The sequence below is a fragment of the Chiloscyllium plagiosum genome, unplaced genomic scaffold (assembly GCF_037043375.1).
Source record: "Chiloscyllium plagiosum isolate Xiang-an unplaced genomic scaffold, Cpla_swu_hap1 HiC_scaffold_5, whole genome shotgun sequence".
Classification (NCBI taxonomy): Eukaryota; Metazoa; Chordata; class Chondrichthyes; order Orectolobiformes; family Hemiscylliidae; genus Chiloscyllium; species Chiloscyllium plagiosum.
In genome coordinates this window covers 54,720,405-54,737,226 of record NW_028270143.1, presented here as the reverse complement: position 1 = coordinate 54,737,226, position 16,822 = coordinate 54,720,405, and the positions used below count along the sequence as shown (strand labels likewise).

Here is a 16,822-nt window from a genome sequence, read left to right as displayed (position 1 = left end):
ATAGCAGTGGACAGTCACAATTGTACTTATTGCTCCTAGGCTAGGGAGGGAAGCTCAGACAGACCCTCTTTCACTATGCAATTCAGCTGTGTGCACACACATCACTGAGTGACTGTGTGCATGTGTAGTAAAGACAGAATTATACTTAATTGTGATAACACATTCAGTCAGTTGGTATACACTTTCTTATAGAGGGGGTAGTGTCATCACAAGCATAACAGAAAACAGAGACAGAGATGATAATTCGGAATTTTTTTATTCCAATTTCCTTAAGATACAGCAAGAACATAATATGCTTCTACCCCACAACACACTACTGTATTAGGATTCAAATAGAAGTTCCTCACAAAACTTCACTTTATAGAAGTTTTTCCTTGCCTCATTGTATTGGTACAAATTTTAAAGTCCCATATAGTTTTTTTTCCTTATTCATTCACAGGATGCAGGCATGACTGTCTCGGCCAACCCTAATTCTCCAGAGGGCAGTTAAGAGTCAACCACATTGTTGTGGGTCTGGAGTCACGTATAGGTCAGACAATGTAAGGATGGCAGTTTTGTTCCCTAAAAGGACATTAGTGAACCAGATGGGCTTTTTCTAATGGTTCCATGGTCATCATCAGACTCTTAATCCCAGATTTTTATTGAATTATAATTCTACCATTTAACATGGCGCGGTTTGAACCCTGGTATAGTAGAACATTATCTGGCTCTCCAGATTAATAGTCCAGTGATAATCGGACAATCACCTCCCCTAAATTATGTAATTTATGTACTGTGAAGAAAAAGTATGAAAAACAACTCCCTGCTGAATCACAGGTGTACTAGATAAGTTTATTTTAGCTTAAATCCTTCTACGGTGTTGTTCCTCCCCATGTCAGTAACCTCTTATTGTGAACTATCAAACTTTGTTCCTTTGCTGTTATCCTTGTACATCCCATTCTACGAGTGGCCAATCAACTGATCAGAGATTAGTAATCTCTCCACCTTGTTCAATCAAGCTTCTGGTCATTGATAATCAACCAGTTTCTTTGAAAATCATATAGTGATAGAGATGCACAGCACAGAAACAGACTTTGACCCAACTCGTCCATGCTGACCAGATATCTTAAATTAATCAAATTTGCTAGCATTTGGCCCATATCCCTCCAAACCCTGCCAATTCATATACTCATCCAGATGTCTTTTAAATGTTGTAATTGTACCTCCACCACTTCCACGGGCAGCTCATTCCATATTTGTACCATCCTCTTGTTTAGATTTCTTTTTATTCTCCTTGTACTTTTAAAATGGCTTGAGCATTTTTACTTTAAAAGCACCAAACTAATACAGGTTACTGCTGATGTAGAATTCGGAACAAAATAATGCTTTCAGATTAACATGGTAAATGGCAACAGTAGAGTGTGAGGACAATGTTCAAAAGGTAACTGAGTCTAATTTTCAAGAATTTAATACTTGCAGAAAGTCAACCTAATGCAATAAAAACAATGTACTATACTTACAGGAAGTCCTGAAATATCTGAGTATTTTTTGGCTGGTTTAAAGGAAGGAAGAGCATCAATGCTGGAATCTGAAGAAGATTTTAAGAAAAAAATGAAATTGGTTGTTGCCGTGTTTGACATCTGACTAGGTAAATATTAGAAACTTTTAAGGATACAGAAAAATCACACATGACTACTATCTATGGAATTCCACCTTTTGGAAATAATAGTAATTGCTCAAATGGATTAGGTGCAGCATACCAGCAAAGCTAGAGGACCTATTTCTGAAAGTAAAGAAAGCACAATTATTGATATTATTTACGCCCAATAAAGAATCACATTAACAAATGGGCTTTGGTACATGTCTACAATCTTAAAGTATGTCTGCTATTTCAACATAGCATAATTGCAATTATTCTTATACTACTACTTATAATATTCCTATAATTCACAGTAGAATTATGATAGAATTGCAAAAGTGGCAGTATATTATTGTCCAATTTACTTTTGTGCAGCACCTATTAAATCCAAGTTTTTCATGTTACAGGAATTATATTAAGATTTGTGTCTTAAAGATTTGGCCCTCAGATATTCAAAGCAAATTGAATCTGGAGAACATTTTGGGGAGGTCTCATCAGTGACATTATTTGGCACTTACATGGCAACAATGACCACATCCAACAAGAGCAAAACTAACCATCATTCGTTGAGATTCAATGACTATCATTATTGAACTCCCCACTATTAGCATCCTTCAGGTCACCTTTGATCAGAAACTTAACTGGATTAGCTTTATAAAACCGTAGCTACAAGTATACATGATACTCTGGGAATTGCATGATAAATTCTGAATCCCAAAAGTAGGTTGCTATTTACAAGGCACAAGTCAAGAAAGTGACAGGAAACTCTTCATTTGCTCGGGCAAGGCTTCTTCTACAGCATCTTTCAAACTTACAACCTCTACCGAAGAAGGGTGGTAGCAGACAAATGAAAACTCCAATGTGTCTTGCAACTATATCAGCATTCCTGCACTATTGCAGAGTCAAAATCCTGGAACATTTTTGCTATATGTAGACTGCAATGGTTCAGAAAAGTGGCTTACCACCACCTTCTTAAGGGCAATTAGAAAGTAAATCCTGGCAGCAATGTTTACATCCCAGGAATGAATAAGGAAAATAATGTTGTTGAAAAGATAAGTATTTTAAGCAGTGAAGAAAAATAAATTTCTCCCTTAGGTTTCTTACTATATGGCATAATTTAACATTGCAGACAGGTGTAATCAAGGCTAATGTTTCTTTCAAGTCTAACATGCTCCCTTTACCAGTTTTAAACATAAATTTAGAAGGGATTTGGAAAATTATAACCAACAAGCTGATGGTACATTCTTGAATAACTGAAAATACATTGTAGAAGGTTGATATGATTATATATGAATGTTGGGTATATTTAAAAAGAAACACGAGCTAGCAAATATCACTGAAACTCACAGTTAGGATCATTCAGTTTCCATGGGAACATCCTCTCAGTAGCAAGAATTTGTTTCAGGTTTTTCCAAACACGGCTCTTTTTCCCAGCACCTGCACCACCCATGCCAGAATGCTGAAAATTAACATCACAAAGACATGGAGAAGGTGGTTAGATACTTGTTTACTTGTAACTTTTTTTTTCTTATCCATGCAATTAATAAACTAGTGTAATATGGATTTTTAGATCTATCAAAAATAATTTGCAATTTGCTCAGCTTTCTTATTAGATATAAACAAAAGGGAACTGATGGTGTTATATTCAAATAATGCACAGAATTAATTAAGTATATACAAAAGTATGTTGCAGTTTACAAACACGAAGCCTCTATACATATTCTTGTCTACCCAAAAAAGTATTGTCTAAACAAGTATCCTTAGGTGAATCTGGCATGCAGTTACTGTATCCATTTTTGCATCAACATTGATTCAAGTGAAAACTAAACTGAGAAAGTAGCAAATTCCTAGTCAGACTGCTCATGTAGCCACAGTTTTTATATGACTCATCCAGTTCTGTTTCTGGTCAATATTAACTCCCAGAATGCCGATAGTGTAGGATTCAGTAATGGTAATGCAACTGAATATAGTTAGATTCTCACTTGTTAGGAATGGTCATTATTTGGCACTTCTGTGATATGGATACTTCTTACCACTTGTTGTACCAAATGTGGGTATTGTACAGGTTTTGCTGCATTTGGTTCCGTATGAGAGTACTGTGTCAGTCTATGAGCAGTCACGAATGATGCTGAACATTGGACAATCAACATCCTCTCTTCTGACCTAATGACAGTGGGAAGGTCATTAATAAAGCGGTTGAAGATGGTTGGGCCGAGGACACAATGCTGAGGAACACTACCAGAGACATCCTGGAGGTGTGATGACTGACATCCAACAACCACAACTACAACCATTTTCCTACATGCTGAGTATGACTTGAACCGGAGGAGAATTTGAACTGTATTGTCCACTGTTTCCAAACTTACTATGGTTCATTAAGGCCACGCTTAGTCACATGTGGCCTTGGTAACAAGGGCAGTGACTCTCACCTCACCTCAGGAATTCAACTCTTTTGTCAGTGTTTGACTCAAGGCTACAATGAGTTTAGGGGCTGAGTGAGCCTGGCAGAAAAAAAACTGCATCAGTTAGATTCTTCTTTTATTCATTCACAGGACGTGAATGTCACTGGCTAGGCCACCATTTCTTGCCCATCCCTAAATGCCCAGAGGGCAATTAAGAGTCAACCATATTATTGCTCAGCAAGTGCTACACAAAAGCACTGTTGACGACCCTTTCCATCTGATGATTGAGAGCAGAGTAGGATGTGTCAGTAATTATCCAGGTTGAGTTTGTCTTGAGTTTTGGTGTGCAGGAAATAGCTGGGCTATTTTCTACATATGTCTTCAATACTATTACTGGAATGTTGTCAGGGTCATGGCCTTGGTGGTATCCAAAGCCTCCAGCTGTTTCTTGATATCACGTGAAGTTGAATTGACTGAAGATTGACATCCGTGATGCTAGGTACCTCTGGAGGAGGTCAAAATGGATCATCCATTTGGCACATCTGGCAGAAGACTGTTCTAAATGATTCAGCTTTATCTCTTGCACTGATGTGCTGGGAACCATCCATTGTAGACATTTGTGAGCTTTTGTTTTCAGTGAGCAGTTTAACTGTTCACCATCATTCATGGAGAAAGTGAGGGCTGCAGATGCTGGAGATCAGAGCTGAAAATGTGTTGTTGGAAAAGCGCAGCAGGTCAGGCAGCATCCAAGGAACAGGAGAATCGACATTTCGGGCATAAGCCCTTCTTCAGGAATGAGGAAAGTGTGTCCAGCAGGCGAAGATAAAAGGTAGGGAGGAGGGACTTGGGGGAGGGACCCCCTTCCTAACCTGCAATCTTCTTCCTGACCTCTCCGCCCCCACCCCACTCCGGCCTATCACCCTCACCTTGACCTCCCTCCACCTATCGCATTTCCAAAGCCCCTCCCCCAAGTCCCTCCTCCCTACCTTTTATCTTAGCCTGCTGGACACACTTTCCTCATTCCTGAAGAAGGGCTTATGCCCGAAACGTCGATTCTCCTGTTCCTTGGATGCTGCCTGACCTGCTGCACTTTTCCAGCAACACATTTTCAGCACCATCATTCATGGCAGGCCTACAGAATTTAGATTGGATGCAAGAGCTGTGGAACCATTTAGTCCTGTCTATCTTTTGCTGTTAATGCTCTTTAAACAGGCAAGTAGCCCTGTTTTGTAGCTACACCAGGTTGATATCTCATTTTTAGGTAAGCCTGATGCTATTCCTGGAGAGAGAGCTTTGTACATTCCATTGTTGATCCCTGGCTTGGTAGAAATGGCCAAGATGAGGACATGCTAAGGCATAAGGTTGCAGATAGGATTGGGGTACAATTCCCCTGATAATCTCCCACAATGCCTCATGGATGGCTAGTCTTGAGCTTCTAGATGCGTTCAAAGCGTATACCATTCTGCAAGGTGACACAACACGATGGAGAACATCCTCAAATGTTAAGACAGCACCTTGTCTCTACGAGGACTGCCCTGTTGTCACCCTTGTTAATACTATAATGGACAGGTGCATCTATGGCAGGGGGATTGATGCTTTTTCATTTTGCCAGTTCCCTCATCACACTCTATGATCTAGCCATGTCCTACAGTATGCAATCAGCTTAATCAGTAGTGATGATACTGAGCTACTAGGTGGGTGATGCCAGGTGGTCTGACTGATTATATTCCTTTTTTTGTTAAGACTTAAAGCAATTGATACCATTGAATGACTTACTAGGCCGTTTTAAAGGGTCAACCTCACATGAATGGCAGTTTTCCATCCCAAAAGGATAGTGGTAATACAGATGGGTTTTATAAAACCCAACCATAGTTTCCATGGTGACAAAGTGTCTGAGACCAAATCTTCCAGCTCAGCGAACAAACTTACATCCTGAGCTGAAATTCTCAAAAATCACTGTAATCTTTTGCTATAAATTCTATGGTTTATGATCCTGCTCCACAGCTAGTTGATGAACGAGCAGCACACCGAAAGGTAGTCCTTCCACAAATAGACCTACTGGACTGTAACGTGGTGTTGTATGATTTTTAACTTTGTCCATCGTAGTCCAACACTGACACCTCCACATCATATTCAAGGAGCGTTAACCTATTCTTCAACAATGCCAAGTAACTCTGCTAAAATCAAATATTCTTTAAATAGTTCGTTTATAACATCATTTCAAGAATTCTTGCATTTAGAAAAATTAAGAATTTAACATTTCTTTTCCTCACAATGAATTTCAGCATTAAATACTCATTGGTTAGTGTACAGCAAAATAAAATGCTCTCCAGTTAAAAACAATGCCCTCAACCCAGCATGCTGAAAAACATTAATGTACCAGTGAGAAAATGTCACACACACATTAATTCTTGACAGTACATTGAACTGATGATTGTAACACTATACAGCACCAATCAGCTGCTGGCATTCTTTCCCAGTGCCTGATTGTCTTCTAATCTAGTAAACCCTCAATAAAATTAATGGATTTATATTAGACAATGCCTTCTTCGGACCAATATTAACAAAACCTACTAAAAAAGCAATTCAGCGTGAAGCATCAGCAAACAAAGGACCAGCAGTCTGCCTTTGAGCAGAGTACATGGCGTGACAATAACGTCTTCCAAACTGTAAAGGAGTACCACCTAAAATCACTGATTTCTGTGCAGAACATACAACAACTTGAAAATATAGATGGCGGGGGGGGGGGGGGGGGGGTGATAAAAAAAGCACCTGGTCCTGAATAGTGTCTTGCCTTTAAAATTTTCCATTTAACTTTGATAATAGATTAACAAAACAAAATTAAAATGGCTTTCACTATTGTGGATCCACACAATTGCTTCAAAATTTACAAAGTTATAGGGTCGGTTTTTACAGCATGGAAGGTGGTTCTTCAGTCCATGCCAGTCATCAAACATCCATCAATTCTAATCCCATTTTCCAGTACTTAGACCGTACCCTTGTATGCTATGGCATTTCAAGTGATCAGCTCAATGGTTCTTTAATGTTGAGGGTACCCGCTGTACCACCCTTTCAGAAAATAAGTTCCAAATAAGCATTCCTCAAACTTCCTCTATATGACATAATCCTTACTTTAAAACAGTGCCCCCTAGTTATTGCTTCTCAGGAAATGCTTTGTCCCATTGGGCGGCACGGTGGCACAGTGATTAGCACTGCTGCCTCACAGCGCCAGAGACCCGAGTTCAATTCCCACCTCAGGCGACTGACTGTGTGGAGTTTGCACGTTCTCCCCGTGTCTGCGTGGGTTTCCTCCGGGTGCTCCGGTTTCCTCCCACCATCCAAAGATGTGCAGGGTCAGGTGAATTGGCCATACTAAATTGCCTGTAGTGTTAGGTAAGAGGTAAATGTAGGGGTATGGGTGGGTTTCGCTTCGGCGGGTCGGTGTGGACTTGTTGGGCCGAAGGGCCTGTTTCCACACTGTAATCTAATCTAATCTAATCTAATCTAATCTAATCATTTGTGTCTATGCAGCTCAAATCCAATCCTTCAACAGCCTACTCTGCTCTAAGGAAGATAATTCCTGCCCTGTCTCGTTTCTCTTCATAGTCAAGTTTTTCCAGTCAAGGCCATGTCCTGGTGAATCCCATTTGCAGCCTGTCTAACGTGATCACAACCTTTAATGTGGCGACCAGAACTATACAGAACAACCTTGATTATCCGAACAAGACGGGCAGGGCGTATTTTGTTCAGATTACTGATCAGGGTTCCCGCGGCGGTGGCAATAGCAGGAATAGGGTTCCCGTGGCAATGCTGTTCCTGCACCCACCGCCTACCCAGGCTGCCTGCTCTCGCTGTGCTTTTGTTTAAATTTAAATAAAAATGTTTACAGGACCTTGAAATCTTGTTTGGATAATCCAAAATTCGGATAACCGAGGTTGTTCTGTACCTGGTACTCCAGCTGCGGCTTAATTAATATTTTATATCACTGCATAACTCCCTTAGTCTTGCATTAAAGGCCTTGATTAATCAAGGCAAGTTTCCCATATTAGTATCTTTAACTACCTGATCTACCTATCCATATGTACACCAAAGTCCTTCAGATCCTCTATTTCCTAAGCTGCTTCTATTCAATGTGTGCACCCTTATCTTGTTAGCCCTCCCAAAATGCATTAAATGCAGTTTGTCATTATTCTGTCCATCTGACCAGCCCATCTATATCATTCATGAGTCTAAGGGCTTCCTTCTTGCTATTTACCATACTACCTTTTGCGGCATCTGGAAATATACTGATCATATTTCCTATATTAAATTTCCACATCATTATCATACACAAACAAAGAATGCAGCATCAAATCCTGTAGTACACCATACGACTCAGGCTTCCAGTCACAAAAACACCCTTTGACCATCACCAACTGCTCCTTGCCACTAAGCCAGTTTTGCAAACAGCTTGAGAAATTGCCAAGAATCGTTTCGACTCTTAGGTTCTTAACCAGCCTGCTATGCAAGACCTTATCTTGCTGGAGTTCATGTAGATTACATCTAGATGCGCATCTAGATACATCCTCAAAAAAATGCAAATTTGTTGGACATGATCTCCCCTTACAAAGCTATGCTGACTAACTTTGATTAACTTTTGATTCTCCAGTGGAGATTAATTTTGGCCCTCAATAGATTCCATACAGATATTAGGTTCGTTGGCCTGCAGTTTCCTAGTCATTCCCTACTACTCCTCTTGAATAATTATACCACAATAACTGTCCTCCAGTCCTCTGACATCTCCCTTATGGCCTGAGTGTATTTGAAAATTGATGCCAGAGCCTTTGCAATCTCCTCCATTGGTTCCCACAGACATCTTGGATATATCCCATTTAGACCTGGCATTTATTCACATTCAAGCCTCTAAAACTGCTAAAAACACCTCCCACTTAATACTAATTAGTTCAAGTATATCACAGTCTCCCTCCCTGATTTTTAGACCTGCATCATGCTTCTCTACTGTGATACAGATGCAAAGCACTACTTAAAACTTTAGCTATGTCTTCCAGCTCCACATAGACATTTCCACTTTGGTCTCTTGCGGCCCCAACTGTTTCCCTGGTTATTCTCTTGCCCCTAATATACTTAGAAAATATCTTTGGATTTTCCTGAATGTTAGTTCCAGTGTTTTTTTTAAAATGCTGCCTCTTTGCTCTTCAAAATTTCTTTTTTAACTAACTCCCACACTATATCCACTGTTTGGAGCCTCCGGTACCTCTCATAAGCATTTTATTTCTTATCCAATCCTGCAGATAGCTGACATCCAGGGTTCTCCACTTTTGTTGCTCCCACTCTTCACCTTTATGGAAACATATTGGTCCTGAAGTCTCACTATTACCCAATAAATGTCTCCCATTTCTCTGATGTGGACTTTCCTGCAAGTAGTTGCTGCTCATCTGTCTTACTTGCAACACTCTTTGAATTAAAATAAATGCAATCCAGCTTTGCCATGCTCCATTGTGCCTTAATTTGACTATATTTGCACTACCTTCTCAAATGACTTAGCAATACTTCTTCTATGGTAACAGACCCTTCGGTCCAACCTGTCCATGCCGACCAGATATCCCAACCTAATCTAGTCCTACTTGCCAGCACCTGGCCCATATCCCTTCAAACCTTTCCTATTCATATACCCATCCAGATGCCTTTTAAATGTTGCAATTGTAGGAGCCTCCACCACTTCCTCTGGCAACTCATTCCATACGCTTACCACACTCTGCGTGAAGTGGTTGCCCCTTAGGTTTCTTTTATGTCCTTCCCCTCTCACCCTATTTCTAGTTCTGGACTCTCCCACCCCAGGGAAAAGACTTGGTCTATTTACCCTATCCATGCCCCTCATAATTTTGTAAACCTCCATAAGGTCACCCCTCAGCCTCCGACGCTCCATGGAAAACAGCCCCAGCCTATTCAACCTCTCCCTATAGCTCAAATCCTCCAACCCTGGCAACATCCTTGTAAATCTTTTCTGAACCCTTTCAAGTTTCACAACATCTTTCTGATAGGAAGGAGACTAGAACTGCACACAATATTCCAATAGTGGCTGAATTAATGTCCTTTACAGCTGCAACATGATCTCCAACTCCTATATTCAATACTCTCACCAATAAAGGAAATCATACCAAATGCCTTCTTCACTATCCTATCTACCTGCGACTCTACTTTCAAGGAGCTATGAACCTGTACTCCAAGGTCTCTTTGTTCAGCAACACTCCCGAGGACCTTACCATTAAGTGTACAAGTCCTGCTAAGATTTGCTTTCCCAAAATGCAGGACTTTGCATTTATCTAGATTAAACTCCATCTGCCACTCCTCAGCCCATTGGCCCACCTGTTCAAGATACCGTTGTAAGTGTGTCCAGCGGAGATTCACACGGATGATCCCTGGAATGGTAGGTCTAACATATGAAGAACGGCTGAGGATCCTGGGATTGTATTCATTGGAGTTTAGAAGATTAAGGGGAGATCTAATAGAAACTTACAAGATAATACATGGCTTGGAGAAGGTGGACACTAGGAAATTGTTTCCGTTAGGCGAGGAGACTAGGACCCGTGGACACAGCCTTAGAATTAGAGGGGGTAAATTCAGAACAGAAATGCGGAGATATTTCTTCAGCCAGAGAGTGGTGGGCCTGTGGAATTCATTGCCGCAGAGTGCAGTGGAGGCTGGGACGCTAAATGTCTTCAAGGCAGAAATTGATAAATTCTTGATGTCACAAGGAATTACAGGCTATGGGGAGAATGCGGGTATGTGGAGTTGAAATGCCCATCAGCCATGATTAAATGGTGGAGTGGACTCGATGAGCCGAATGGCCTTACTTCCGCTCCTATGTCTTATGGTAATCCAAGGTAACCTTCTTCGCTGCCCACACTTCCAAATTAGGTTAAATCCCCCAATCACATTGGCAAGCCTCCCGAAAGGATGCTGCTCCCATTCAGGTTGAAATGAACCTTGTGATCTAGACATCTAAGAATCTAAACCCTTCCCTCTTGCTCCAGTTCTTCAACCATGTATTCACCTGTTCCAACTGCCTACACTCACTAGCATATGTCACAGATTAATTGGAGATTACAACTTTTGACATCCAGCTTTTTAATCTGCTTTCTTGCTCCAAACATTCTTGGTGTGAGACCTCATCCCTCTTTCTACCTATGTTGCTGGTCCAATGTGACCCATGATCTCTGAGTATTTACCCTCCCCTTTCAGTATACCTTACACCCGTTATTCAATGACATCCTTGACCCTGGACCCAGAGAGGCAACTACCTAGAGTCGAATGTACAGATGGATACACACCGGTCTATACCCCACGCCGTGAATCTCCTACCACTATCATTCTTATCACAGACCCGCTATTGCTCAATCTCATGTGTCCGAATGTCACTTGTCCACCTATGACATTGGACGCAGACCGCTGCACTGGTGCGTCACATTTTGAAATGGTGTAATCTGATTTGTTATTGGAATTAACCAAACAAACTACTGCACCAATTAAGAACAGCCCCATGCAACACCACCCACCAAATCCTGAAAGGGGAGGAGGGGAGTGATAGACTATTAATCCAGAGACTCAGATAATGTTCTGGGGCCCAGGGTTCAAAACCCACCATAACAGATGGTGGAATTTGAATTCAATTTCTAAAATAAAATCTGGAAATATCAGTCTAAAGATGACCATGAAACCATTGTCGATTTTCAAGAAAACCTATTGGGGTTACACTGATGCCCTTGAGGGAAGAAAATTGCTATCCTAATGTAGTCTGGCCTAATTCCAGACCTACAGCAACATGATTGATTTGCCCGGCCATTTTAGTCGAGTCAGTCGGTTGTAACAATCGCTAGAAAAATCTCAAAAACCACTGGGGTCCAGTAGTGTGTCACAAGAATGATCCCAGGAATAAATGGCTTGTCATATGAGGAGCTGTTGAGGACTCTAGGTCTGTACTCAATGGATTGCAGGAGGATGGCGGAAGGGGGTAGAATCGGATTGAAACTTACAGACTACTGAGAGGCCTGGATAGAGTGGACATGGAGATGTTTCATTAGAAGAAGAGAGTAGGAAGCAAGAGTACATTCCCAAGTGAATGAAAGACTCTTCAGAACTGAGATGAGGAGGAATTTCTTCAGCCAGAGGGTGGTGAATCTGTGGAACTCTCTGCCACAGAGGGCTGTGGAGGCCAAGTCATTCAGTGCCTTTAAGACAGATATAGATATGATCTTGATTAGTAAGGGGATCAAGGGTTATAGGGAGAAGGCAGAAGAATGAAGTTGAGAAACATATCAGCCATGATCGAATGGCAGAGCTGGCTCAATGGGCCAAATGCCCGAATTCTGCTTATGGTCATATTCCCTCCACCCTGTTTTTACCTTGAAGACAGACTATGGGCCCGACAATATTTCTATAATATTACTGTGACTTGTACTCCAGAACTTGTCGCACACTTCGCAAAGCTGTTTCAGTGCAATTGCAACACTGACATCTATCTGAAAATTTGCAAAATTGCCCAGTATATTCCATCCACCCAAAGCTGGACAAATCCAACCCAGACAATTACCCTGCAATCAATCTACCTTCAATCATCAGTAAAGTAATGGAAAGTGTCATCAACAATGCAATCAGCTGCATCTGTTCATCAGTAATCTGCTCAGTGATGCCCAATTTGGGTTCATTCATGGCCACTCAGCTTCTATCCTCATTACAAGCATGGTTCAAGCATGCACAAAACAAATGAACTCCAGAAGTGAGGTGACAGTGAATGCCCTTGACATCAAGCCTGCATTTGACTGAGTGCGACATCAAGAAGCCCTAGCAGAACTGAAGTCAATGGGAATCCAGGGAAAACCCTCTGCTGGTTGGGGCCATATTTGGCATATAGGAAGATGATTGTAGTTGTTGGAGGCCAGGCATCTTCGGCGCTGCAGGAGTTCCTCATAGTAGTGTCTAATGCCCAAACAGTTTTAGCTGATAATTGCACAAAGTTCAACCCCATTCACGACTCCTCAGATACTGAAGCAGTCATGCCCAAAATGCAACAGGTTTTGGAACAATACCCAGGGTTGGCAGAAAAATGGCAAGCAATATTTGCATCACACAAATGCCAGGCAATAGCTATTTCCAATAGGCAATAATTGAACCATTGTCCCTTAAATGACCACTTTAATGGCATTGCCAAATTCCCCACAATGAACATTCTGGCCAAGAACTGAACTAGACTAGCCATACAAATATGGTTGCTACAAGAGGTCATAGGCTAGGAATACTGCAGCAAGTAACTCACCACCCAACTTCCTACCTGACCCCCAAACGCTGTCATAGAGATGTACAGTACGGAAACAGATCCTTCGGTCCAACTTGTCCATGCCGACCAGATATACCAACCCAATCAAGTTCCATCTGCCAGCCCCAGCTCCATATCCCTCCAAACCCTTTCTATTCATATGCCCATCCAGATGCTTTTTAAATGCTGTAATTGTACCATCCCCCCACCCTTTCCTCTGGCAGCTCATTCCATACACACACCACCCTGTGTGAAAAAGGTATACCTGTCCCCTCTCACCCTAAACCCATGCCCACTAGTTCTGGACTTCCCCCCACCCCAGGGAAAACACCTCATCTATTTATCCTATCCATGCCCCTCATGATTTTATCAACCTCTGTAAGGTTACCCCTCAGCCTCCAACGCTCCAGAGAAAACAGCGCCAGCCCATTCACTCTGTTCCTGCAGCTCAAATCCTCCAACCCTGGCAATATCCTTGTAAACCTTTTCTGAACCCTTTCAAGTTTCAGAACATCAGGAGACCTGAATTGTATGCAATATTCCAAAAAGGGGCCTAAACAATGTCCTGCACAGCCGCAACATGCCCTCCCCAACTCCTGTACTCAATACTCTGACCAATAAAGGAAAGCATACCAAACACCTTCTTCACTATCCTATCTAATTGCGACTCTTTGTTCAGCAACACTCCCTGGAACCTTGCCACTAATTGTACAAGTCCTGCTAAGACTTGCTTTCCCAAAATGCAGCACCTGTGTGATGGACAAGGCTGTGTTCACAACTCTCTATAGTTTCTTACATTCCCGGGCAGAGCAGTTGCTATACCAAGGCATGATGCAACTGAATAGGATGCTTTCTATAATGCATCTATATATAAAAAAAAAAAATCGATAAGTGTCTTCATAGGCATGCTGCGTTTTCTTAGCTTCCTGAGGAAGTGGAGGCGGTGTTCAGCTCCGTGGTTGTATTGCCACGCCAACTCCTTTCTTGAATAAGATTTGCAGTTCTCCAATCCACTGGGACAGTTTCAGAATCAAAGAAATTTTGGAACATTACAATACATCTATTGTTACTGCAGTCACCTCCTTTAAGTCCCTAGGATAGTAATATTGATTGTTACATGATCCTCCCTCCCTACAGCCAGGCTCCTGAAGTGCTTTGGGACACTTTCTTATGTTACAGGCACTGAATAAATGCAGAGTGCTGTTGTATGTTCATTCTTGCACTGGAGCTACAATTCCATGAACCTGTAACACCAGCAATCAAGCTGCCTCCGTCACACTGACGCCATTTCTGCACCAACAGAAAGTAAAAAAAAAAGCCAACGGCAAATATATAATGGAAAGGTTAGGAATCATCAGCAAAGCTCCTCCCCACCAGCACTGTTCCCAAGAACATAGTCTCACTGAATGGTGGAGCAACACATCTGATACATGTTTACACACCCACCTGTGGCCTGTATTCCTCGATACCTCTGATTAAAAGAAATTTATCAAACACAGAATAAAAATTAACTCATCTAGCAACAAATGCCATTGGCCAAAGAGAGTTCTATCCCTTGTGCAAAGTCAGCGTTTTCCAATTTCATTCCTGAACGCTCTGGCTTTCACTTCAAAGTGAATGAGAACTAGTCACAGGCTCCCATCCAGGGAGGTGGTGGCACAACAATCCAGTTCTCTGACCTAGCAATTTAAAACTCCAGGCTGATGTTCTGTGGTGTGGGCATGAATCCCACCAATGTAGATGATCACATTCAATAAAATTCCAGAATAAAAGGCTAATCTAATGGCGATCATGTGACATTTGTCGTCAGAAAATTGAACAAAATAAAAAAGCAACGAATGACAAATAAAATTAGAGGGAAAGATTTATTCAAGGGAAAGCAAGCTAGAAATATTTGAACAGATATTATGATTTCCTATAAATATTTAAAGATGAGAAAAGCATTAACAAAGTGGGCATCAGTCCCATAGAAAGAGAGACCGGGAATTAATAATCAAAAATAAGGAATGGCACATGCTTTGAACAGCTATTTACCCAAGTCTTCACAACATCGTAGACAATAACATCCCAGACAGGGCTGTAAATCAGGATATAAAAAAGGTGAAAGGAACTCAGGAAAATTGCAATCACGAGAGAAGTGGTGCTGAGTACATTTTTGAAGCTGAAGATTGATAAGTGTTTGGGTTCTTTTTATTCATGTATTCATGGGACGTGGCTTTGCTGGCTGGACTGGTATTTTTTGCCCATTCCTTGAGAAGGTGCTGGTGAGCTGTCTCCTTGAACCGCTGCAATAGGTTGACCCACAATCTGTTAGGGAGAGAATTCCAGGATTTTGTCCCAGCGACAGTGAAGGGACGGTGATATATTTCCAAGTCATGATTGGGAGAGACTTGGAGGGGAACTTGCAAGTGGTAGTGTTCCCATGTCCACCAGCCACAAGTTATAAATCGGGCCGGGATGAATACAGATCCATCAACATTCTATAAGCTTGACGCCATCCAGGATAAAGCAGCTACTTGATTGGCACCACATCTACAAATAAACTTTATTACCCACACTCAGCAACAGCAGTATGTACCATTTATTAGATGCACTACAGAAACTCAAAGTTCTTTAGCATCTTAAGCCATGAACACATCCATCTAGAAAAAGAGATGGCAGATAAGTGGAAGCACCACCACCTGCAAGTTCCTCAAGGGCAACTAGGGATAATCAATAAATAATAGTCAGACATAAGTAATAAAAGAAAAACTTCAAGTCTTTTTTGAATTACCGCTTCCTTGAAAACTGGGGATCTCTTTATCCTTGGAAATGTCAACTGGCATCCCAGGTGTCAGGGAACATTTGTTTAACGATATGACATTTCCACTAAATCCCACTGGCCATACTATATTCTCATCCCACCACGTATCAATTTTTGCACCCATTTTTCTGCCACCTAATTTAAATATTTCATACTCTTTTCACCTTGTACATTTACTTTGAAAAAAGATCCATTATTTTCTCAGGCCCAAACTTTTCTTGCTGAGATCTTATTTTTCTTCACATCCTTTACATTGAGCGAAATTTCAACCAGAAAATATTGTTGACAAATAATGTGCACACACATAGAAACCATTGAACTTCACTCAAGCAAAAGAAAAAAAGTTAGGTATACACTATTTTAGAATTGTAATTAGGTACTTATTTCTTCTGGTTCAATTGATGAGTTCATTTTTAGAGTCATAGAGATGTACAGCATGGAAACAGACCTTTCGGTCCAATCCGTCCATGCTGACAGATATCCCAACCCAATCTAGTCCCACCTGTTGCAATTGTACCAGCCTCCACCACATCCTCTGGCAGCTCATTCCATATATATGTACCACTCTCTGCGTGAAAAGGTTGCTCCTTAGGTCTCTTTTATATTCTTCCCCTCTCACCTTAAACTTATGCCCTCTAGTTTTGGACTTCCCCACCCCAGGGAAAAGACTTTGTCCGTTTATCCTA

General features: G+C 41.3%; 1 protein-coding gene across 3 annotated transcripts in view; it reads right to left on the bottom strand.

Annotated features, from left to right (window-relative positions):
• The window catches only part of ino80c (INO80 complex subunit C), a 43,841-nt gene that overhangs the window by 20,977 nt on the left and 6,042 nt on the right, over positions 1-16,822 (bottom strand). For all 3 annotated transcript variants that reach the window (XM_043690052.2, XM_043690051.2, XM_043690053.2), the window contains exons 3-4: positions 2,966-3,077; positions 1,500-1,567 (exon numbers count right to left, since the gene is read on the bottom strand). In XM_043690052.2, the coding sequence (XP_043545987.1) occupies positions 1,500-1,567; positions 2,966-3,077 (180 nt within the window). The remainder of the gene's footprint in view (positions 1-1,499; positions 1,568-2,965; positions 3,078-16,822) is intronic.